The sequence below is a fragment of the Homalodisca vitripennis genome, chromosome 7 (genome assembly GCF_021130785.1).
Source record: "Homalodisca vitripennis isolate AUS2020 chromosome 7, UT_GWSS_2.1, whole genome shotgun sequence".
Lineage (NCBI taxonomy): Eukaryota > Metazoa > Arthropoda > Insecta > Hemiptera > Cicadellidae > Homalodisca > Homalodisca vitripennis.
In genome coordinates, this window is record NC_060213.1 from 146,907,892 (window position 1) to 146,933,183 (window position 25,292).

Below are 25,292 nucleotides of genomic sequence, written 5' to 3' on the forward strand. Positions count from 1 at the left end.
TTTTAATAATACAATAAAATATTATTTCGCAATAAATATCACATGGTATCGTTGATACAGTGCTCGTACACGAGTGTACGATGTCGAAGTCGTATTTCCAAGAGGAGAGATCACTCCATCATGTGTTGACCGCTGCTGTTCACGGTATCATTTCTTTGTGCTCAGAATCATCACGAATTCTGAAAACAAAACAAAATATCAGCTAATCTTCAATAGAAAAAGTGGTTATCAATTAAAAACTTTAGTTGTTATATAACTTTAACATGCATTATGTTTGTTTACTGTTTCATTAATAAGTAATAGTGGCACAACTTCACAAACGTTTTCCTGTTACATATTAGATATTGTACTTATTTGTCAGTATTAAAGTCTATAATACAAATGAAAATAACCCTAACTATCAAATTTGTATGTAAAAACTAAATACTCTTTTTGCTTATTTTCGTCCGTACTATTTAACGCGTTTCTATTTCAAGTAGGCATAATTATTCATTGTATATACATCTTTTTCATTATTTTGATAGTATTTGACTATTATTGCGTATTTAGTAAATAACTAAGAAAATCACAAACAAATTAAAAAAGGCAGATAAGTAAGTTGATTTTTTTAAGCAGTACTTTCGAAAAAAGATATGAAAAACCTAGGGCCACTAAGTAAGTAGTTAAACAGTCATATAATCTTTTAAGGTCAATAGCATTATCTTAGTACAACCTGGCAGGACGTTTTACCCTTTTCATTAGAATCTCTTTGATGTTTAATTAAAATGCTCGTAAATGTCGTTATTCTTCTACTTTATAGTAACTGCCATTCATCATGTTCATGGTACAAGTCGTATTTCAGTGTCGCCTATGCCGACACTGAACTTTCATCGTTTTGCCTATGGGGAAACTTTCATCGTAACTCTTAAATATAAAATATTTCAAATTTGGCCAAAAATATAGTATTTTGCAAAATAGTATTATTAAACTGTTGTGAACATCATATTTGTATGTAAATATCATATTTACATGATATTTCTAGGGCTATATTATAAATAACAGTTTTATATATATTCTGTTTCACACGATTTTACATGTTACACGACGGGGTTTAAGCGTGGTTTAGAATAGAAATTTTGCGATTCGCAACTTGCCATTCTTGAATTACATAACTACGTTTTTCAATACTGGTAGATTTTGTTAAAGATTGATTACATTATTGTGTGAAAATAAAATGTGTTATATCTATAGAGAATCGTTTAGGTTGCTGTTTTTATTATTGAAGACTGTAACTTTGTAAAAACAAAAATAAAATTTGGTAATGAACATTTTACAATTTCGAGTAAAATAATTCTGTTTTGATTTTCTTCCTTAATTCATATTATATTTTATCATTCAATGTTCAGTTTCTTAATAAACACTCGTAATTACATTAGAGTGACGAATTTGAGTTACTTCTGTGTGTTTTATGTTCCTTCTAGGTAGAAATCCTTTCTAAATCAAATCGTTTATTTGTCATTGACAATAAAATTTCATAACAAACGTCAAAATTAACATAACAAAATTAATATACTAAACTAACTTAATTATACTACATTCCTGTCAGATAGAATAGTATTCTTTGTTTAAAATAAACCTTTTCACATTTTTCCGGAACACAGGCATACTCTGTTCAGATCTTAGGTATACCGGCAAGTGATTGAATAATTTAACTGCTGAGCCCAAAGTTTGTTTTTTAAAACATGTTGTCCGATGCTGAGGATTTGACAAGCGGTAGAGATCCCGCAGAGAGTAACCGGGTTGTGTGTAGGAACTAAAGAGTTGAGAGTTTCGTTTCATGAAGGACGTGGTTTCTAAAATGAACATACTGGGAAATGTCAGAAGGTTGTTTGCACAAATTAGACCATTGCACGATTGTGATGTTTTGAGGCCAAGAATTACCCTCACTGCCGAAAACGTAAGCGGAATACGTATTGAGTCCCAGTAGATTCAGCCCCCCAAATTGGCGGACCGTAGGTTAAATGAGGGTAGATACAACCAAAATATGCTGCAAAAAGTATTTCCCTATAAGAACAGTGAGAGAGTTGACGCAATATAAAAATTCCACTACTCACTTTTCCACATACCTTGTCTATATGGTGATGGTATTTGAGATTACAATCGATGACCAGCTCCAAAAAATCTGTTGACTCAGATGATGAGATTTCTGAGTCTTCTATCAACACAGGAGTTTGCATGTGCGAAATCATCACAATCACGTATGCGAAAGTCAATGAATTTGGTTTTTGTTGTATTGACTGCAAGAAGGTTATCCTCTAGCCACTGCAAAAGGGAACCACCCTGAATGAATGCATCTATTTCAAGACATTCTCGGTTCTTATGAGAAAGGCTGAGTGAGGTATCATCGGCAAACAGGCAAATGTTACCATTACTTATGGTACTAGAAATATCATTTACATACAGTAAGAACAGAACAGGCCCCATGACAGAGCCCTGGGGCACGCCTGCACCCACCGACAATGTAGATGAAGCCTGACTACGAAGGCAGCCTAAGTCATCAACAAAAGGTAACTCCACCAACTGAGTGCGACCCAAAAGGAAAGATGACATCCAATCATGATATCTAGGTATCTAAACACTAAACACAAAAAAACCAATCCTTAAGGTTGTGAAATTGAATTCGTCTCAAGTAAATGTTTAAAATGTTATAGTTAGAATTTTCAAGATGCCCTTACTAAAGACAGAAAAAGAACAAAAAAAAATCGTGGGTAGCCATACGGGGATGGTAGTATGTACAGCACTACACCATGATGTGGTATTCGTAGTTTATAACTTGGGATGTTAAGAGTTAATGGTTTAACAAGAACTCAAAGAGCAACGAAATGCTCCCTCTGATAGCTGAAACTGTTAATTAGAACTTTACCATCGTAATTGACCATGCCGTCACCGTCCAGATCTGCTTCCTTGATCATGTCTTCTATCTCCTCATCGGACATCCGCTCCCCCAAGTTGTTCATGACGTGTTGCAGTTCTGCGTGTGAGATCAACCCGTCATTGTTCAGGTCGAACACCCTGCACATCCACATCAGTGTAATATTCAACATTCACAATAAAGGCATTTTGTTTGTTTATAATACAAGCGAATTATTTCCAGGAAAACATTTTACCTATCAAGATATGAAACTGGTTTTAACAAGCTAAATCCCATCACCCCATGCGATGCAATGGTTTAGCACCTGTGTCTGACAGTTGAATAGGGCGGCCAATTAGTACAATGGGGAGCTATCTCAATCTTCATTGTAAGCGGAATGATCAGATTCATCGACATAGTTTAGCAGCATATTGATTCTTTGGGTCAATCAGAAGATTTGTTGATGTAATCGTAATGGTACAAAGTTCTAAAGAACCGGGCGAAGTTTTTTTAAAATTCATACAGATATTAGATATATGTTTGTGGAATTTATATAACATTATGCTGATGTACTAGAACTTATATACTAACTATTAAACGTATTATGTAAATATATAAGAGTTATAAGGATAGTTAGGTAGAATGTGCACACAAAATCGGGCTATTGTAATTGTTCCCAAGGTAGCACATTAAAAAAAATCTCTGTAAACTCACTATATATACTGTATACAGAAAATAAATGCTCAGAGGCTTCTTTAAACAATAGAAGAAAAAGACTTCACAAAAATCCTTTAATATTTCGATTATATTGTCGTTTTCAATAAGGTACAAAAAGTGTATATAATCTAAGAATTATAAGTAAACATATACATTTTTAGAATCAGCTGAAATGTTCTATTATAAACTCCTTGGTATATTATACTAAAAATGGCCTTATATTAAAATTAAAATTCAGATTAATAATATAAAAAGGCGTTCTAACGGCTTAAAATTGAATTAAATATTAACAATTTTGTAGTTTTGTAGTTGCACATTCATAAAAAATAAATAAAATTAATTAATGTAAATATAGAAAATACTTTGTTTTAGATTTGCTAGATTAATTTTAACGGATCATTTCTTATTTAATCCAAAAGGTAATTTTGACTTAGTGACTAATTGATATGCTTGTTCTAAATTTTCTAATTGAATTTTGGAAGATATATATATATATATATATATATATATATACACACACTTATCGTTTTCGATATATAAATTACATGTTAATCAAATAAGAAGTTTTCAATCACCAACATTGGTGGAGGAAATGCTGAATCAAGTTCAAATTAGTAGGAAATTGATATGTAATAATCTATATATATATATAAATGAATGTTTGTATGTTTGTCCTTTATGGAATCGTGAACTATTGGACCGATCATGATGAAAATTTGTACGTATATGTATTTTTCCACGGAGAAGGTTTATAAGCTATGCCCATCCCTTTCCCGATTCAGGATTCCGCCCCACTGGTTACAGAAATACCCATAAGAAATGCATTGCAGCAAACATATGTTAACGTCTTTTCAAATTTTTAATCAGCTGTTCTTTGTAAACATATATTACACTTATAGTTTTAAAGCATAGAGTAAGCTTAAGAGAAACGACAAATTTTGTTTAAACTGTTTTTGCAATCACTGTTAAACATAGACTTTACTATCCAGATAATACAATTCAAATTTGACGTAAAAATTCACCTTTAACTGCAATATTTATTTAATATAAACCATGCTCATGCTTGATCAGAAGAGTAATGCAGATATCATAATTACTATCTTACGTTGGCTACAAATATAAAGAATGTTATAAAATCAACCTTAGTTGTTTTTTTTGACAGAAGTATGGTTCTCAAAACTCCGTGTGTACATATTCTCTCGATCGAGACAACAAAGCAAGCTCAATCGTGGCATCGGAGATATAACTAATTTAATCTAAAATTTATTATAGTAAAAAAAAATTTACTAAGTAATATAAGGACTTCGGTTCTTAAGATTTGCGTGCGAAGCCGTGGGTAACAGCTAGATAGAGGCAGGAATATGGTACATACCTTCATAATACGCCCAAGAGGCTCACGATGGAACGACTATCAATTATCTCAGCAATGTTTAGAATGTGATAGAAAAAGAATAAGTGAATATAGTGTACTGTTTTCAACGGGAAATTGCGTGCGAAGCCGCGGGCAACTTTTGCAAAAAATTATTGAAATGCGCAGCAAAGCGCGCCGGGCCCGCTAGTCTATATATATAAAAATGAATGTTTGTATGTTTGTCCTTTATGGAATCGTGAACTATTGGACCGATCATGATGAAAATTTGTATGTATATGTATTTTTCCACGGAGAAGGTTTATAAGCTATGCCCATCCCTTTCCCGATTCAGGATTCCGCCCCACTGGTTACAGAAATACCCATAAGAAATGCATTGCAGCAAACATATGTTAACGTCTTTTCAAATTTTTAATCAGCTGTTCTTTGTAAACATATATTACACTTATAGTTTTAAAGCATAGAGTAAGCTTAAGAGAAACGACAAATTTTGTTTAAACTGTTTTTGCAATCACTGTTAAACATAGACTTTACTATCCAGATAATACAATTCAAATTTGACGTAAAAATTCACCTTTAACTGCAATATTTATTTAATATAAACCATGCTCATGCTTGATCAGAAGAGTAATGCAGATATCATAATTACTATCTTACGTTGGCTACAAATATAAAGAATGTTATAAAATCAACCTTAGTTGTTTTTTTTGACAGAAGTATGGTTCTCAAAACTCCGTGTGTACATATTCTCTCGATCGAGACAACAAAGCAAGCTCAATCGTGGCATCGGAGATATAACTAATTTAATCTAAAATTTATTATAGTAAAAAAAAAATTTACTAAGTAATATAAGGACTTCGGTTCTTAAGATTTGCGTGCGAAGCCGTGGGTAACAGCTAGATAGAGGCAGGAATATGGTACATACCTTCATAATACGCCCAAGAGGCTCACGATGGAACGACTATCAATTATCTCAGCAATGTTTAGAATGTGATAGAAAAAGAATAAGTGAATATAGTGTACTGTTTTCAACGGGAAATTGCGTGCGAAGCCGCGGGCAACTTTTGCAAAAAATTATTGAAATGCGCAGCAAAGCGCGCCGGGCCCGCTAGTATCTTATAAATGCTATAAATATCTTGGTTAAAAGCACAGGCCAGCTGCTTCCACCATTACACCTGTCTCAAATTCTACCTACTTATTGCAACTAATCTGGTAGTATTATTTTTTATGATAAATGTGATCAATTGTATTAGCCAATAAATCTGCACAATATCTATTTTTGATCAAAGAAGATGAAGAAGGATGCAAAGGACGCAATCCAAAGAATTTCGCTTAATCCTAAAACGAAAGGGACTTTCATATGTCTTGAGATCAGAAGATGATTGTGGATCATAAATTATACCTTTGGCCAAGTAAGAATTTATATCTAGACCTGATCTCTGAGAGGGGCTTAAAGCGTTTTCTACAAAATTATTAAAACTCTTTGAAATGTATATTTTATATGACATAAAGTTTAATAGGATGAATGATTTTCTCTGTGTTGTCTTGCCTGGTCACTTGGTTTTTAAAAGGGTCGTAATCAATAACCACGTGAGTATAGGAAAAGAAGAAACTTATAATTCACATGCTAACGAAATCCAATCGGCTGACTTGGCTACTCTTCAAAAACAAAAAATAAGACTGTCTGGAAAGGTAACCAGATTTCAGATATTTGCCACCAAAGCATAAATTACAGAAGTATGTTTTGAGAAAATGTATCTTCCTTTAGGTGCCAAAGAAAGGAAAAGCTAAATTTTAGAACACTATAATCAATCACGCAAACATGAAGCATAATCACATCTCATTAAAATATTAAATTTAGACATTCTTGCCTTACTTAAAAGCCTCCTTTAATTCGTCTTCGCCATCCTTCATTTTCTTGGACATCATTTGTAAGAACTCATTGAACTCTATGGTGCCATTCCCGTCTTGATCCACTTCGTTGACCATGTTCTGCAATTCCCCTTCTGTGAAAAGTTTATTAACTAAGATTATTGAAACTCAACTCATTTTAAAACGTTCTATACAGGTGAGTTCACTTCTCAATAATTTCATTGTCAATTCCATCTGTTCTTGTAGAGAGTTAAAATTCAAAAATATAGAGAGTAGTCGAAGTAAATTTTGAACACATAACAGTTGTAATAGTAGGTAAATACAAGGTAGTCCAAATTTTGGTAATTAATGTCAACAATGTATAAACACATTCAAAGTTGTTTGCATTTTTCTCTATATAAATAGCTTTTGTTCACAGTGATACAAAAGCTGATTTAGACGCTAAGGTCTAAGAATCAGGACATGTGACCTCGAGTCATCGCGACCAGAATAGGCTACTAGACTATTATTTACCGTGGATCCACCACTAGATTTCCTGTATCCAAATCTAACAGCTTTGATAGCATTATAATTAAACAAATTATTGTTACGTTTTTATAAATGAAATTAAATATGATATCTAAGAACGTAAAACTGGGCTAGCTTTAAATAAACAAATTATTTATAAAAATGTCATTATCTATATTCCCACAATACCACTATTAACTGTATTGTCTCTTTATTTATACACGATTTTATTTAACACTAAGACGGTCAAAAATTACTAACATAATTCCATCTGTCACGATCACGAGTGTTGCAACTAATTTTGTTACTTCACAAGTTCATTTATAAAACCCCATAGACTCGCTGCGTCCCTGAAGCTCCTTATAAGGATATTGGCGCTTCAAGAACTTACTTGACTAATCGTAAAGGGTGACTGTGCCCACCCGCCGCTCATGTAAGGAGGAGTGGAACCGGCCGGATAAAGAAACTGACCCAACCCACAGGGCGCTCTCTCTCCAACAACGTTATTTATCTATTATCCCTTCTGTTATTTTCAGGGATCTCGAATAATCGACCACATTCCCTTGCATGTAATCCTTGTATGACCTGTTTATCTGAAACATTCTCCCACATTCTCCTAAAGTTATATATGGTTTTGATGCGTCCCTAACAGTTGAATTTGGACCTAGACAATCTACACCACTACTCTGCACGTTGGTAGCCGCACAACTAATCCGGAGCAACTTCCCTCTGTCGATAGCAGGAATATGCCTACCTGAACCTGACCTGGAGTATTCCAGACAGTACGAGGCTCCTACCTGCCTATTACGCCCACAGCTGATGATGAATTACGCGCCAAATTCAAACCTATTATATATGGCACTCTGTGTATAAAGCAAACGCAGAGTTTATCTTTTGTTAATAAAGTTATCATACTTTTCTTAGAATGGCGTGACACGTAGAAAGAACACAAATACAGTATTGTTTATTACAAATTTATTACGCTTCAATTACGTTTGAAAATGCAAAATGGTATTAAAAAGAAAAAGACTCCCTTCACTCAAGTTAATAGAAAGTAATCAGCTGTGATTGATGTGGATAATATATTCCATGCATTAGTAATGACCGTTTGTCACGGCGAGGAGTGTAGTGAACACCTGAACCTCTCCACAACTGACAACTAACGTCCATTTGTCATTGAACTCGGTTTATGTGGTTATCTAATTACAGAAATTACTACCCATCTATGTTATATCAAATGTTTTTCAAAGTCGATTGTACATGTAAAAGTTATCTTAAGAATTATACACATGGGCGTAGAGTAACTGAGTTGAAAATTAATGTCTCTAATTCAACTTCTTTTTAAATCTAATTTTAAAACGTTGTACAGAAAATGTTTAAAGATTCAGCGGTTCAATATTGTTAGCAATATGCCGGCCAAAAGCAACGAAAGCTTAATAAAAATGCTAAAGATGTAAAACTAACTGTGAAATAACATATATTACTGTATAAGAAATGTAATAAAGATGTAAAACTAATTGTACAATAACATATAATTTTGTATAAACAATTTAATAAAAATAGTTAATGATGAAAATACTAATCCAATTATCCAGAAACGTGGAATACATAATTGTTCCAAATCGAATAGCTTTTCATCAGGTATGAATTGATGTAATAATTACATTTTTTTATGAACCACCCCACTATATTTCTAACCCGAATATTCATTCCCAAATGGATATTTCTATTAAAAATAAAAAAATCAAATTTCGAACTACATGCTTTCTCCTGCAGAGTACGTGGGAGAGTAAAGTGTCTTTATGTTTATGTCTGCGAGTTTTGATTGATGCACGTTCACGCGCACGCGCACACAACACGCATTGTGTAACAATTTTAAGTGGTAGTAGCGCATTCTATAGATTTTTGTGTGCACTTTTAGTCTTATAACACTTACTGACGGTTTTGTACTTTGGATACATCTTAAGAATTTCGCTATAATAGCTTTGTAAATAACACAACCTAAATCTTTCAATCAAGTCTAGTTCAACAGTTATTAGATTTTAACTTTTAGTATAAATTAGTACTTATGGTATGATCAGTATTATAAGCGCAGTTAGTAGAAGTTATGCGAAAAGCTTGACCTGGTTTGTAGATTCAAATTGTGATTGTCTTTTAAGTTAATTTTTCAATTAAAACACGCTTTAAAAACCTAATAATTCTTATCTAAAACTGTTTATGATAAAAAATCAAGTGCCATTGCGAGAGCAAACTCTAATCTCAAAAGTATAAAGATGTGGTCAGTCAAGCGTGGCCTTAAACTTAACGCTGATAATGCACAGTTATTCACATCGCACCCCACTAGGCCTACATTAGACAGAGCATGACGGAGCACCACAAGCATGTCAAGCTTGGAGACCAACGCACTAACGGTTTCCGGCGTTGTGAAAACGTTGGTGTTATACTAACAGTTTACTCTGACCACGTCACCTATGCTACTCAGCGTGTGCTTGGGAGGCTAAGAGGGATGTTCAGACACGGGTCGGTTTTGCCAGATATAGCAAAGATCCGCCTGACACAATCTTTGATGTTATCCGTGTTACTGCTGTTCGTTTTATTTACAATTCACTTAAATAAGACCACTCATCTGCACATCGAAGGGCTGCAGGATTGTTGTCTGTGGAAACCGTATGCAGGCTGCAGACCTCCTGCCTAATCCACCGCGTACTGTCGCTTCAGGAACCGCGGTACTTGGTAGAGAGACTCCGGTACCGTGGCGAGGTTGCTGATCGCAGAACCCGACAGGACAATCGGCTTCACATCCTTTGAGTAAGGCTCGAGATAGGGAGGAGAGGGTTTTCTTACTTTACCCCCGAGTGGTGCAACTCCCTCCTTTGTGATCTTAAATAACTCTAGGAGTAAAGATCACTGCCTTTAGAGTAAAGATAAGAGAAATGTTGGCGATTGACTATTAGGTTAGTATGTTTATATAATTTAAGCTTAAATGAATTGCCATTAGTTTTAGATGACTGGAGTTGTTCTGAAAAGCTGCTTGTGCAGAGAAACGCTCTACAAATAAAGGCGTTTTTATTTGATTAATAAAAATACATTTTTAGCAAATATAAAGTATTATTTATATAAAAGAAAATACTATACATTTAAATACTGCTGTAAAGCCCATCTTAGTTGTGTTCGACAAAAGTAGGCTTCTGAGATATGTGAATGTACTAATTATTTATTTTATTGAATGAGACACAAGGCAAACTTAACATTGACATTGGAAATACAATTAACTTGAACCAAAACGTTCATACTTGTAAAAAGCGTACGGAATTGTGAGAGAGGCCGAGGGTAACTACTAGTTTTTATTGATATTTGTACTCATATTATATTTGTATTTGTTTTGTCTCTCTTCCCCAAAATTACACCTTAGTTAGATTGAACGTTTGCAAAGCCAGACTTTAACAATAAATTAAGTCCACAACGGGATAACTATGGATGATGTGTTAGGAAATAGTTTCGAATATATTCAAAAGAACGTCAACATTTATTGAGTCTGACCAAAAAAACCAGTATTTTTGATCACAGAGTGTACAGCATACTCAAATAACTTAATGTTACCTGATGGCGTCTGCCCAAGAGATCTCATGACGACCCCAAGCTCAGCCATCGTGATAGTCCCGTCTTCGTCCTTGTCGAACAGCATGAACGCCTCCTTGAACTCTGCAACAGGCAACAGTAGAGAAGGAAACAATGGATGGAGAACAATAGAACAAGAAAACAATGATAACCTCTGGTCGTTGTCTACAAATTGTTCCACAACACACAATTTCTTGTATGAAAGTTTTCGATATACTCGTATGTACAGTTGTTGACTGAAACTACGTGGCGAGTATAACTCTAGATGCCAATTTACTTTAACTAGTAATCTCAGTTCAATCAGGCCGAGGGTAAAGATTATGTAGAGTAAGATCGTTTAAACTTGTAATTCAGAAAAATCGGAACATTTTAATGACGACTTTAACATCGTTCTTTTGTTAGTCTGAATAATATACATCGAGACCACAGAATATCGAAGGACTCGGAAGGACGAGACGAAAGTCTTTATCGTACTGATTTTAATTTTGCCTTGGATAATTGCAACATTGATGCCCTTTTACACCAAAATTATTATGGTTCTTCTTTAGACCAAGAAGTTCTTCACGAAGTTTCAAATTTATAGAAACTTTCTACTAAGAATTATCACAAATCCAAGAAACCATGGCCAAAGCACAGTATAGCGGGTACTATGGGTATCGCAACATAACCGAGTCGAGTAACGTCGAGAGTAACTGCTGCTTGGACAGGTGACCTCTGAGCGATCCTGTCCTTGCAAGCATTCCGCCTTCCCGGCCCTTTGTGGTGGTTCCGGAGTCGTCCTTATGTCGTTGGTCCCCAGGTTGAGTGTTAGAGAGGGCATTGTTAGTCTTAACTTCATCTCGTAAAATGAGACTTTACCTACAGATAACACATGATTTTAAGAAGGACCTGTTAGCTCCTTAATAATATAAACAATTTTTGAGTATCGATAGTAGGGGTAGGAGTGTCTAAAAGGGGGATTTTCAAAAATCAACTCCACGAGCAATCAAAATGTCATTTGGAATAACTAGTTTTGGGAATAGGCTACAGTGGTTAACAGGAAATAGAATTGATTCCAGGATTATGGAACAAAATAAGGAACTTGTCAAACATCATCAAGAAGTCTTGAAGGTCATTGACTGCCGCAACCACCTAAGCGAGGAGATGCTGGCTTTTCAAAAGAAAAACTTTATTTCGGGTAAATGAATGGAATTATTTCAACTTTTGGTAAAAAATAACCCACATGCTCGAGTCTGTTGTGAGAAGATTGACGGGGGTTCTTTTGAGCCACCAGCACATTTTCGACTTCATAAATGTTATGAGCAGACTTGTTGTCATTACTATTGTACAACGTATTACATATTAATACTCTATCATTGTGTACTTTACATATGATACAAGCAAAAAAGGATTAACTTCAAATTAGATAAGGTAGGTGCTACTCTCTCCCGCTGGAGATTTGGGAGCAAACCCGGTGGAACATCTTTAACAGTTTTTACGAGAGGAGACATGACTGGCAAAAGTATGTTGGTAGACCTGGATCTACGCGATTATAAGTAAAAATTATCGTGCTCCGATTAAATTATTAAAATTGACCAGAAGTGTTATAATAATCCAGTTTTAAAGTTACCTCGGGAAATCACAGGCGTCACTTTTACGAAAACGGAACTTCAACTGTAGGGGAGTGAGTTGTGTTAATTACAACGATAAGTTTTAAAGCCTGACCTTTCTATAAATAGATTCATGGCAGCAGGTATAGGGCCAAGCTCGGCTAAAGTTTGGGTTCGCGCATGCGCACTGACTATCTAGGTTTGCAGTATCCGGAACAAGCTCACGCACTAAGATCCCCGTACAAAATAATCAACTGGCCAAATATTGAGGCGCCTTCAATTTAGAGTACGCAACTAGCTCACAGTTAAGCAACAATATTGCATAACGAATATTGCGAAGGATTACCATAAATAATTGTTTAATACAGAACGAGAGTCTGACTATAAAAAAAAAAATATGATAACTCGGCGAATACGCAATAACCTCAAGGAAATGGCTGAAAATAATCTGAAGGTATTATTAGAGGACTTGACGTACGATGAAGTGTATGAATCGGCAGTAACGCTTTATGGATGTTTAAACGTTATTTATAATAAATATTCCTCAGACTCTATTATATATATACCAGGAATCGTATAGCTGCTAAACAGACTGGAAGCGACGCTTAAAGTGAAGGAAGACGTAACACAACAACTAAAGGAGATAAGACAGGAAAATATATGGATACAAATGCACTACAAAAAGAAAAGTGCTCTAGACAGGATATTAAGGAAATGTCCCTATACCATGAACAAGAAATAGAACATGAGAAGTCTTCTTTTGAAAAAGAATTGATGTCTATGAAAGCATGCAACAAGAGGTTGCTAGAAAGAGTGAAAGATAAAGAGAAAATAATAAGGGGTTTAGCAGTAGAAAGAGACGAGTTGACTCTAAAATTTAAAAGAAAAGGAGAAAATTTGTCTTAGACAATTTTAGCTGTAGAAGAATCATTTCAACTTCCGAAACTTCCCGATAAAAAGGGATGTCTTTTAGAGTCTGAATCAAAATTGGAAACCAGCAATAGGTATTCTGCATTACTAAATGATGACTCCATATGTATTCCCGCCACTACAATAACAGTGCAAGCTCTCGTTCATGAAGCTGAGAATAAATCACAGAAGGAATCATATGAGAAGACTCCAGTAAACTGTTTTAGGAGAGAATCAAAAAGAAACCTACTAGACCTCTCAGACAGCCATGGGAGAGGACTGAGCCATGTTGTGGACCGTGAGCTGGACGATTTTAGTGTCACGGTCTTATCAATGCCGGGAGCTAAACTGAAGCATATCAGAAGAGAAGGCCATTCTCTTGCCGAAAATCTCTGTTCAAGTGACTGTGTGGTCATAATCACAACTGCCACGAAAAGTAGTGAACCTGTCCAGCTTACTCCGCCAAGCGATAACGGACCTGCTCTCATGGAACATCGACGCAAATATCATGATCACAAACATTCGTAAATGGTACGATCAACGGTTTCTGAAAAGGGTTATTACACATTTAAACGGTAAAATCAATATCTTCCATAGAGAATACACGGGACATTTGAAAATCTGTAAAGGTGACGTGACCGAAAATCTTCACAGAAACTATTATTATAGACATGGACTTCATTTCAACCAGGCAGGCAAGTGCCCAGTCAGCGAGGAGATGACTCGTCTAATCAAACGCAGGAACTGTCCTGCTGCATCTCTTAATTTGAAGTCTCAGCTAGGACTCCGACACAGCCCTGTGCAGATTTCTCAACCAACACCATCTGACATTGATAATTATGAGACTGTTGAACTTGATGTGTTTGCCGGCTCCGACTTGCCAGCAGCAGCCTAACGATGTGTCTATCGTCGTCAAGAGACAGTTCCAGTGTGGAGTCGTCAATCTCGCAGCATGACTTTCTACCACTGCCTACGAGCCCAAGAGAATCGGCCTGCAACTATCACGTTGGATTGACTGTGCTGCATTTTTTGGGAGAGCAGAGAAACTGCTCAGTGATAGAGTAAATGGGGGGAGGGATGATTGTATGGGGACTGTGCATCCCACACGTCAGTCTGTCTCTAGAAACAGCTTGGTATTATTTCACTGTAATATTCAAGGCTTAGTACAATACCTAAAAGTTGACCAATTCAATTTATTCCTGGAATCATCCAATCTAAATCCGGATATCACATGTCTGCCTGAGCACTGGCTCTCACAAGAAAAGTATACAACATTAAGTAAATTCAGCGGTTTCAAAACGATTTATATATACACACGCAAAAGAAACACTAGAGGTAGGTTGTGCATACTTGCCAAATCTTATCTCAATATGGTGTCTTTGAGTGAATTTGATGGCTTTTTTGGTGGAAAGTGTTTTTGAATTCTGTGTTAGTCTGATTAAGAGTGCACGACCTATTGTTGTGGTTAATGTCTGCTGACCTCCAAATAATAGTACAGTTAATATTGAAACTTTCCTTTACAACTTGGACAGTAGGCCTATCCTGAATAGGATTTTCTTAAACTTCAAAAATCCTTTACTTCTTATTAATGGTGACTTTAATATTGATATATTTTAAAGCAATAGTATTAAGCTAGATTTGATTACCAGACTGAGGTCGTATGATTTGATATGGAATGTAAAGAAAGCAATCCGTATAATAAACAGTTCTAAATCTTGTATTGACAATGTTTTCACTAACTTTTCTTGAGAGTATGTCAGTGTTTCTGAAACAGGCCTCTCAGACCATCTGTCTCAAATTGTAACATTCGTTAGAGCCAACAAAATTACCTGCAAGATGAGTGGATCATATCAGAAAAGGGTGTTTTCAGATGAGTTGATTTCAATCTTTCAATGTTATTTAATAAATATACACTGGTCAGAAGTTTTCCATAATTGTAAAACTAACAGTAATGTAAATAGTATATACAAAAGTTTTCTTGAAAACGTTAAGGTATCCTTTTTGTAAAGCATTCGCTCACAAAGTAATAAAAATATCAAACAAAAATATATTTTGAAATAAATGGATGACAGCAGGCTTAAAAATTTCAAGTGAAAGGAAAATATTTCTGAACAAATTTAGCAAAACATCTATAGATCTGGACTTTAAAGCATATGTCCGTAGATATAAGCAGGTTTTAACAAATGTGTATTACTAGCGAAGTTAAGATATAACAGTAATTAAATAATAAAGTTAAAGCTACATGGCAGGTGGTTAAAAATTTCAAGTGAAAGGAAAATATTTCTGAACAAATTTAGCAAAACATCTATAGATCTGGACTTTAAAGCATATGTCCGTAGATATAAGCAGGTTTTAACAAATGTGTATTACTAGCGAAGTTAAGATATAACAGTAATTAAATAATAAAGTTAAAGCTACATGGCAGGTGGTTAAAAATTTCAAGTGAAAGGAAAATATTTCTGAACAAATTTAGCAAAACATCTATAGATCTGGACTTTAAAGCATATGTCCGTAGATATAAACAGGTTTTAACAAATGTGTATTACTAGCGAAGTTAAGATATAACAGTAATTAAATAATAAAGTTAAAGCTACATGGCAGGTGGTTAAAAATTTCAAGTGAAAGGAAAATATTTCTGAACAAATTTAGCAAAACATCTATTTAGATCTGGACTTTAAAGCATATGTCCGTAGATATAAGCAGGTTTTAACAAATGTGTATTACTAGCGAAGTTAAGATATAACAGTAATTAAATAATAAAGTTAAAGCTACATGGCAGGTGGTTAAAAATTTCAAGTGAAAGGAAAATATTTCTGAACAAATTTAGCAAAACATCTATAGATCTGGACTTTAAAGCATATGTCCGTAGATATAAACAGGTTTTAACAAATGTGTATTACTAGCGAAGTTAAGATATAACAGTAATTAAATAATAAAGTTAAAGCTACATGGCAGGTGGTTAAAAATTTCAAGTGAAAGGAAAATATTTCTGAACAAATTTAGCAAAACATCTATAGAAACATCTATTTAACAAATGTGTATTGCTGGACAGTAATTAAAGTTATCAGACTAGATCTGGACTTTAAAGCATATGTCCGTAGATATAAGCAGGTTTTAACAAATGTGTATTACTAGCGAAGTTAAGATATAACAGTAATTAAATAATAAAGTTAAAGCTACATGGCAGGTGGTTAAAAGAGAGACTGGGAATCTCAAGAACGAGCTGAAAATAAAAGAGATTGCTAAGGATAATCATGTTATCATAAACAAAAAGACCATTGCTGTCACTCTCAATGATTATTTTACTAACACTATCAAACAATAAATTAGATCAATTGCCTAACTATCTTAAAGCAATGAAATATATCCCAGAATTTTAGAGTTATCACCCAAAAATGTTTAATTTTAATCCATAATTTCTCTAAATCCAACAAAATCAGTTGGTTTAGGAATGAAATTTCTCCATTTTATTAAAAAAATGTGTCAACGCTTTAGAGAAACCTCTTAGAGCTCTTAAAAAATATCTCTTAAAAAAAAAATATATTTTCCAAACCTATTGAAGTGCTTCCTAGTAAAACCTATTCCTAAAAAGCCTAACAAAAATAGTTTAGATAACTTTAGACCAGTATCTCTTTTACCAGCCTTTTCTAAAGTATTGGAGAGAGCAGTGTGCTCTAGACTGTATGATTTCTTGGTAGAAAATAGTATTTTCAGTTTTTGTCAGTTTGATTTTCGGAAAGGAAGAAATACCTGTGATGCTATCTTTGAGTTCTTGGGGCATGTGTCGGGTGCAGTGGACGGGTCGCGATACACCTTAAGTGTTTTCTGCGACTTGTCAAAGGCATTCGATTGTGTCAACCTTGATTTTCTGGTCGGGAAGCTTAAGTGCTACGACACTGGAGGAGTAGCCTTGAGGTGGTTTAAATCCTATCTTTTTGATCGCGAGCAGTGTGTGGTATGGAATTCTGAGACGAGAAGTGGGTTCCGGAAAGTGATTGCTGGTATACTACAGGGCTCGATACTTCGTCCCCTCCTCTTTTTAATCTATTGTAACGATCTGCCTGATGTTGTTAATAACATAAAAATGGTTTGGAACAAATGAAGGAGTGGTTCTCAGCAAATGGACTAAAGCTAAATAAAAAAAAAATAATTTCTCCATTTCACCATTAACTACCTAAATTCTTCCCATAGTGATTCCTCTTTTTCCCATCAGATTTCAACTTAGTACTAGCAACAAAATATCTAAGAATCAAAATAGACTCATGTCTAACTTGGCACCACCACATTAATACGTGTTTAGACGTTAAGACGTGTTAGAGAACAGGTAGAAAAGGTAGAACGCTTTGAAGAGGTAGAAAACATTACTACAACTGTGGAGCTGTAGAATAAACTAGGATTTATTAAGTTATACAGGTGTTTTCAGCAGATCTGGATGCTAACATGAACGGATTCTACAAAATTCTGCTTTCTCTCTCTGTAACCAGCTGCTCAGCTGAAAGAGCTCAGTCGGATCAAAATAGTAAACAATCCGTCTCAGAACAAGCATGAGTAACACTTGGTTGAACAACTTATTAATTTCAAGCAGCGAGGCTGATATTTTGAAGCAATAATCGTATGATGATATCATTGATAAGTTTTTCATAATCACTAAACATAGCCTAAGGTTGCTGTCAAAATGTTAAAACTCATTTCGTTAAATTTTCTCTGATAAACGTTCACCTTTTTTTATTTTATCACATAGTACAAGGTGAATTTTCTATTAAAATAAACTTCCTACTACATTAAAATGTTAACATTATTTTATATTCAATAATCCCATTCTCACTTGGTTAACAGGAGGAGGTGTCAATAGAAATACGTGAGGGGGATAATTAGTTCCCTCGCGGGGGGGGGGGAGGTTGGCATCATAGGCGTTGGGAGGGATTGACACCCCTGAGTAGGGGAATTAGATAAATTTTAAATAACAGACAGTAATTATTCCGATGTGGGCGAAATATGATTTTGTGCTGGAGATCGATTATAAATGACGAAACTGAGTGTTAGTTAACCACAAGTTTAAACAATAAATAACTAATAACAGCGATGTCTGGCACGCATCTCCGATAGCCATCACGCGATCTCTCTGGCCAACATGTCACGTCTGCAACACAATCGCTAAATATTTTGTGGGTTATTGTTCATGAATACATGGTCTTAGTCTAATTTCTATTAAAAATGATTTGTTCGTGTAAAATCGCCAAATATATTTAGTAATAGTACAAGTAATGAACTTTATCACTAATCTTGTTAAAGTCATAACCCAATTACTTTGAATCATTTTCAAAATTGTAACGTTGTAATATTTTTTTAAATACACGTGAAGTATAAATAATTTGAAAAACATTAAAATAAATAACAGGTGTGAAAAAGTTTATGATGTTCTTGAAATTCTGAAAATGTTTGAATAATAAAAATGTTATGATGATGATGATAGTGATGGTAGATATGGTGATCATGATGGAAGTTCTGATAAATGGTTGGCGTGAACGTACAAATAAAAACTGTATTACTATTATGAAAAACTTTTTACGTACACATACACATAAACCAATACACATACCTGCCACTTGATCTTCTGTAAGTCCAAACTGTGACTGAAAAAAGAATAACTTATGAAAAAAATATTGGGTTTCACTTTAGCAATTCAAATATCTAACCAAAATATTACATTTGCTACGTTTGCGTTATATGTATTATTTTATATATATATATATATATATATATATATATATATATATATGGAGATTATATACATAATGAAGATTATAATACAGTTTAATTTAAATTAAATTAATAAACAGTAAAATGGACAAATGTATCAAATCTATTTTTAAAGACCAAGGACCAAGAAAATATCAGCTCAGTCTGGTAAAGGCACAAATAAAATGTCCTCATCTGACCCCAACTGTATTTAAAATTTGTGTTGTATGATTAAATAATAAGAAAAAAAAAACACAATAAAATAAAATAACACTATAGATATTAATTACCTTTATGTCACGTTTTGATCATTGATGTCAGAGACTGTAAGTTGTCTAAATAAACACAGATTAGTAGTTCGTGTAAATAAATAAAAATGTGTGTACATTTATAATATCAAGCAAAATTAATAACTAGAATGTTTGATACGCTGATTAGTTGTCTAAATTACTTAGTAAATATTGGAAAGTTACAAAATAAATATACTAGATAACAATTAGAATACAGGAACACATTAGTAAGCCATTTGCAATGTTACCATCCAGTATGGATTATAAAATCTGAATTTAAATAAATAAATCTTAATCCAAATTGTTATGTTTTGGGCAATTTAAGGAGAATGTTGAGGAAAGCCAAATTAGAAATAAATATTGGATAAGAACTCATTTTAGGTGATTATACTGATTGCTTGCACTGTTTTGATGTACTGATTAGCTACAATGGTTTGATGTAGTGATTGGCTTCTCTGGTTTGATGTGTAATTGCGCAGGCTACATAAACACAGAGTGTAAATACACTGCGAGGATAATATTGCACCTGGTTAGCTAAACAGCTTCACACTTGATTCATTTTAGATGGAACATATTCAATTTTAGAACACTTTAAGAATCAACAGTGTTTTATTAAAACGTAACAATCATGACTCAAATGTGTATATTACGACTGTCCTTACAGTAAACGGTGTTCAATTATTTAACATTTTTATTTTGGTAAAATGACAGTATTTATCGAATACGACGAAAACTACGTCCGTGTGGTTAGCTCTCGTTCTCTTCAATTCTCACCTTCCCTTGCCCAGCTCTTCTCAACGTCACAGTACTGATCACTTGCTATATTCAGCCACTAAAGGAAGTTTTTCCTACCGTCTGAGATTTTACTTTATTATTATCATCAGCGCTGCAAGATTATGATAATCTATTTCTGTCTTATGATTGGTTGAGCTTCTGCCAATCACGTTGTGCTGCCGCCCCCTCCACTCAACTGTAGGGGCAGATGTACAATACTGGCTCTGCCAGTTTCGGTTGAACATCTGCTTACTGATGTTGGCTCTGTCTAAGCGAGGTTCAATTATCTCAAGATTCTAACTGTGTTTAGGAAATTTCAACGCAGTGTGAACATAAAAATGTAGATGACATCAATCACATTACCCTAAAGCAAGGCGCCTATCCAGCTCGGATTTTTTAGGATGTCAATATACACGTAATCAAATGAAAACTCGCACACTGCGACTGGCCCAAACGGACCGCAGGGGAACCGTCGGAGGTCGGGCTGAGCTGGTCGAAGTGGGCGCCTTGCTTAAGAATCGGGGTTAAAAAAATCTTTGTTTAGAACAAACACTGCAAAGCTTGACCGAATGTTCAGTGGTCACCGACGCTGAATCAATGCTTTGACTGCATGTTCTGCGATTGGATTCCAAGTTACAAATGACTATTATCGTGACGGCTGTGCCATTTATTATTCACATTATCGAACATTCCGCTGCCGCTACGTGCGGACCTGGCGTGTAGTGACGCTGTCATGTCGCCGACCAGGTGCCGCAACCCCTCTGCAATGCCGGCCATTTCTTATCTGACGTCTGTACTCTGCATTGTTTAGCTACCTTTGCGCTAGACTATTGGTCCGCAGAGAACTGTTAACACCGCCTGGTAACAGCTTGATAAGTTATTCTTCGTGTTGAGGACCATTAATTAAGTGGATCAGAGCATGTACTAGAAGTTGTCTAATCTTGATACATCAAACCTGTTAGTTATTAATGGGACAGGCTTTATTTAGACGAAATAAATAAATATTAAACTTCATAAAAATTTTTTAACGTCAAAAAATGAAGGTGAACTAAAATAAAAGACGAATAAACAAATTATGAGATCAAGACAAACGACTATCCAGAAAATGCCTAGCAATAATAATGATACCTTACCATAGGATGAAAAGTAATGAGTTATTGAATTGAAGGTCACAGTAAAGACAAAGCTGTTGCAATAAATGAGTAATTTATTCCATACACCTTTTACCACGACATTTGGTAACTTTTGAATAAAAACAACGAGTGATTGTAAAGTGAATCCAGATTTTTAGAACCGAGAGTCCTCGAACCTAGTTCTGTGATATTGCCTCGGTAGACCCAAATTTACAGGCCAACGTGTTGATTCTAAAATTAACTTGGACCAGTTTAGACGTACAATTCGTAAGGATTTTAGGTGCTTTACTGACTGAGTTGTGAGATCCTTCAGAGGTCCGTAGTTAGTCCTCTGTGTCGATGATATTTATTGGTGCACTACGGATATCTCATCTACTACGGATATGATATCAGTTTCTATGTCCAACTCGTAAGAAGAACTACAAGATGATTTTCTTTAATACAGCAATTTGTTTCAACATTAAAACAAGCTAAATTCCATAACATTAGGGGCAAAAACATCGTTTATTAAATTAATTTTGCAACAAAATCATTCAGATTGTAGTTTAACAGACATATTGCACAGGAGAAGGTATATTTATTCAACAAAACTTCCTCAGGAATATTTTACGCCATGTTCTAAATCATATTCTGGTTGCCGAGTACTTATTCACACCTATCGTACAAGCCTTCATTACAAAATTTGATACTGTTTACACCACTCTGTCTCTACATTTTAAACATTTGCCTTCCTCATGTCCAAATACGATGTCATAAGAAGTAGTGACACAACTCTTGCAAATTGAGGCTGTGGGAACATCCATTCTGGGAGACAGGCGGTGGCAGTTTATGACTGGTTAACTTGACAGGCTGGGGCTCGGTTTTTGAACAAATTTCGAAATCCAAAAATAAGTGTACGATCACCGAGGGCATTTGAAGTTCTTTTGAACACAATTTGGAGACATTTTGGAGCACAGATAAGTTTTCTGATGTGATTGATCGATGGTTACCAGTGTGAACAAATTAAACTAAATGAAATTGTATAAATTGAAAATGCAGAATGAAGAAATCAGTTAGGTACTGTTGGAAAATTTACGCCCAGAGCAGATTTGGTTATAAAATAAATCAGCCATTTACGTACAATGAACGATCGAACATAGAAGTTGAGACTACAAAATAGTAGGATTTCGAAGATTTGTAATCTTATATTTCACAGTAAATTATTAAACTGCGTTTTATCGCTGCACTTTTTAGTTTTATAAGTATTTTTATGTATTAAAGCTTTTAACACCTGAAGAAGAGAGTAGATGTTCAACCTTCGAAACGTTGTGTTATATTTTAATGCACCCATCAACATATAACGATGATGGATGTGCAAAATCCTACTACCCTTTCAAAGTATTTACAAAGAAATTCGCACAATATTCTTCAAATAGTGAATAGAAACGGTTAACAAACTTTACTAATATTTGATAAATTGTTTCCAGAAAGTGTAGTGTATGCAGTTTCATAATAATTGGAACATATATATGGTAATCATGGCTGAAATATTAAGAAAAATTTTCAAGCGATTACTATATTGAAATGAATTGATTCGGGGTGTTAGTTAAAAACGTGAATATCGTTCATTAACTCACACCTACTTGGAGAGTGATGTGTTAATATAGATATGAGATATAACGTAGAGAGTAAGGACAGTGAAGCTAGTAGCGAGAAGGTATGATGGCGGTCTGCCAGCTACCAGACTTAGTTATCTTCTGACAGCTGACAGACCTATGACTAACTCTCTCTTAAATATAACGTGGCCACGTGAACACCACTCACCGCACAAGTGATACCTCATTGTCGTAGGTTATCTATTTATAGTTAAAATACCCGGTAAAAACAGATTTTAAAATTTTCGGAATCTTTTGCTAAGCGTAAATAGTGTAAACTGTCTGAAAGAAATAAGCTGGTATTATGTTTTATTTATAAAATGGGAGACCGAACCCCTTTTAAGACTTATTCTGTCCGTCCTCATTGGCCACTGACCTGTGCGAGGATCTTACCAAACAGAATAAGGGACAGTGGCGGTACAGTAAAAGGTCGAGTATACTGATAAAAAGTGCTTCGGTTACATACAGAATTTGAACCTGCGCTTTCTCTAGCTCAGACCCGAAGTCCAACATCTTAGACCACTCGGCCATCGGCACTCCCAGTTGGTTAGTCTATAGTTGTAAACAATCAGCTGATACTAAATTAGTGATGATTGAGAACATCTGCCTGGGCAACAAATAATCAAAAATAACAACACAAATACGCTCAATAGAAACTTTGGAAGCCTATGGGGCTCAGCCCTATAGTCGGATGTAGGCTTCGAGCATGCCAAATCCTTAATAAGCACATCTAGAGGGTAAGAACTTCAATTAATATCAAATGTGTTTGATAGTTTGAGACACTTAAAGTAGTCGTACAAAAATTAAGAAATTATTTAAACAATATACAACATTTCATCCATCCCAAACATAAAGTAAACATTATAAAGCAATATTTCCCAGAATAAATTGACGAAAAAAGTTGGGTTTTCACAAAAAGTTGTAACAAAGGTAACTGTATACAAGAAATATTTGTAGAATATACCAATTAAACTGTAAATAAATAAAATTAAATTCTAAACGCTTTTAAATTAACATATTAAAATAAAAAGACGAGGAAAATTCTTTAATAAATACAGTAATATAAGGGAAAAACACTGCAAGCCACTAATATATTTGAAATATTGCAAGGAGAAGATATTTTATACCAATCGAATCTAAAAAAAAATGCACCCTGAAAGTGATAATTAATAGTTCTTGAGTAATCTATATCTGAAGAATAAGACAACTTTTCTCTTCATTGGGGATAAGAAATTTTAAATAAACAATGGTTCATAACAATACACATAACATTTTAAATAAATAAAAGATAAGCCTATGCTTATGTTAATTTGATGTTTGAGTAAATCCTTGCAGCTTTGTCTTTCATGAGAACACTGTAATATTATAATAACATTACTATAATTACTGCAATGATGCTAAAGTAAAACAAAAAAACAATATAAATCAGAATTTGAAATTAACGATAAAGTAACCTCAACCGATTTGCTTGATTTGATGATTGATTTATTTGAGCTATGTAATAAGAAAAACTGCAGAATTTTGTCCGACATAAAAATAAATGAAAAAACTAACAATTAAATATTTTAAAAATGGGTTTTAAATAATGGTTTTAAAGAGTTACACATAAAGGATTGGTTGACGAAGTATTAAGGTTAACGATTTATGATTCCATCTAAAGTTAAAAGTACTGAAGGGTAACAACAGAAAGGGGTTTTTTTAATAAATAAAGATAGCGCATATTTTTGTATAGATGTTGAAGTGGTTAAGCTGGCACAAAGCAGTAAAAGAATATTTGGGACTTGTCAGAAACATTAAATTTTAATGAATATTACAACCTTATAAAAAAGCAACATAACCATCTACGTACAATAACCATCTACAACATTACATTTAATGCCAAGTTTAACAATAACTTCACTACGTACCATAACATATTATTTATTTATTTCTCACTTACCGAAAGCTTTTTTTCTATGTTACTCGTTAATCTTCGAATTCGTCGATATTCCTTTTTGTAGTTTACTGTAAGCTTGAGGTCGCCCATGTTTGCTGTCACACTGAATACGTATTACTCGTATAGCTATTCAAACAAAACTAAATCACACAGTGTAGCACGGAGGTGATGGGAAATGTTCGTGATTGACAAAAGTAACTCTCGAGGATATACAAAAGTAACTGATGAATACTGGAATTGCAATCGAATTGTGATCTGAATGGCACGATTCTATCTCTACAACTACCGATATTGCTTCTGCAGCTTACCAACAGT

General features: G+C 34.4%; 1 protein-coding gene across 1 annotated transcript; it reads right to left on the bottom strand.

Moving 5' to 3' along the window:
* On the bottom strand, positions 1-25,292 carry LOC124366480 (calmodulin-A-like). Its single transcript, XM_046823067.1, has 6 exons — positions 24,981-25,292; positions 19,071-19,104; positions 10,956-11,057; positions 6,853-6,982; positions 2,903-3,051; positions 1-179 (listed from the first exon to the last, which is right to left on the bottom strand). The coding sequence occupies exons 1-6, from the start codon at positions 25,065-25,067 to the stop codon at positions 148-150; spliced, it is 534 nt and encodes a 177-aa protein (XP_046679023.1). The 5' UTR covers positions 25,068-25,292; the 3' UTR covers positions 1-147.

Excerpts from the sequence above, each read along its gene's own strand:
- LOC124366480 (XM_046823067.1), bottom strand. The coding sequence starts at position 25,067 with ATGGGCGACCTCAAGCTTACAGTAAACTACAAAAAGGAATATCGACGA. Across the intron at positions 11,058-19,070 it reads TACAGAAGATCAAGTGGCAG|AGTTCAAGGAGGCGTTCATG; the intron begins GTATGTGTATTG and ends TGCCTGTTGCAG. Across the intron at positions 3,052-6,852 it reads GAATTAAAGGAGGCTTTTAA|GGTGTTCGACCTGAACAATG; the intron begins GTAAGGCAAGAA and ends GTGGATGTGCAG.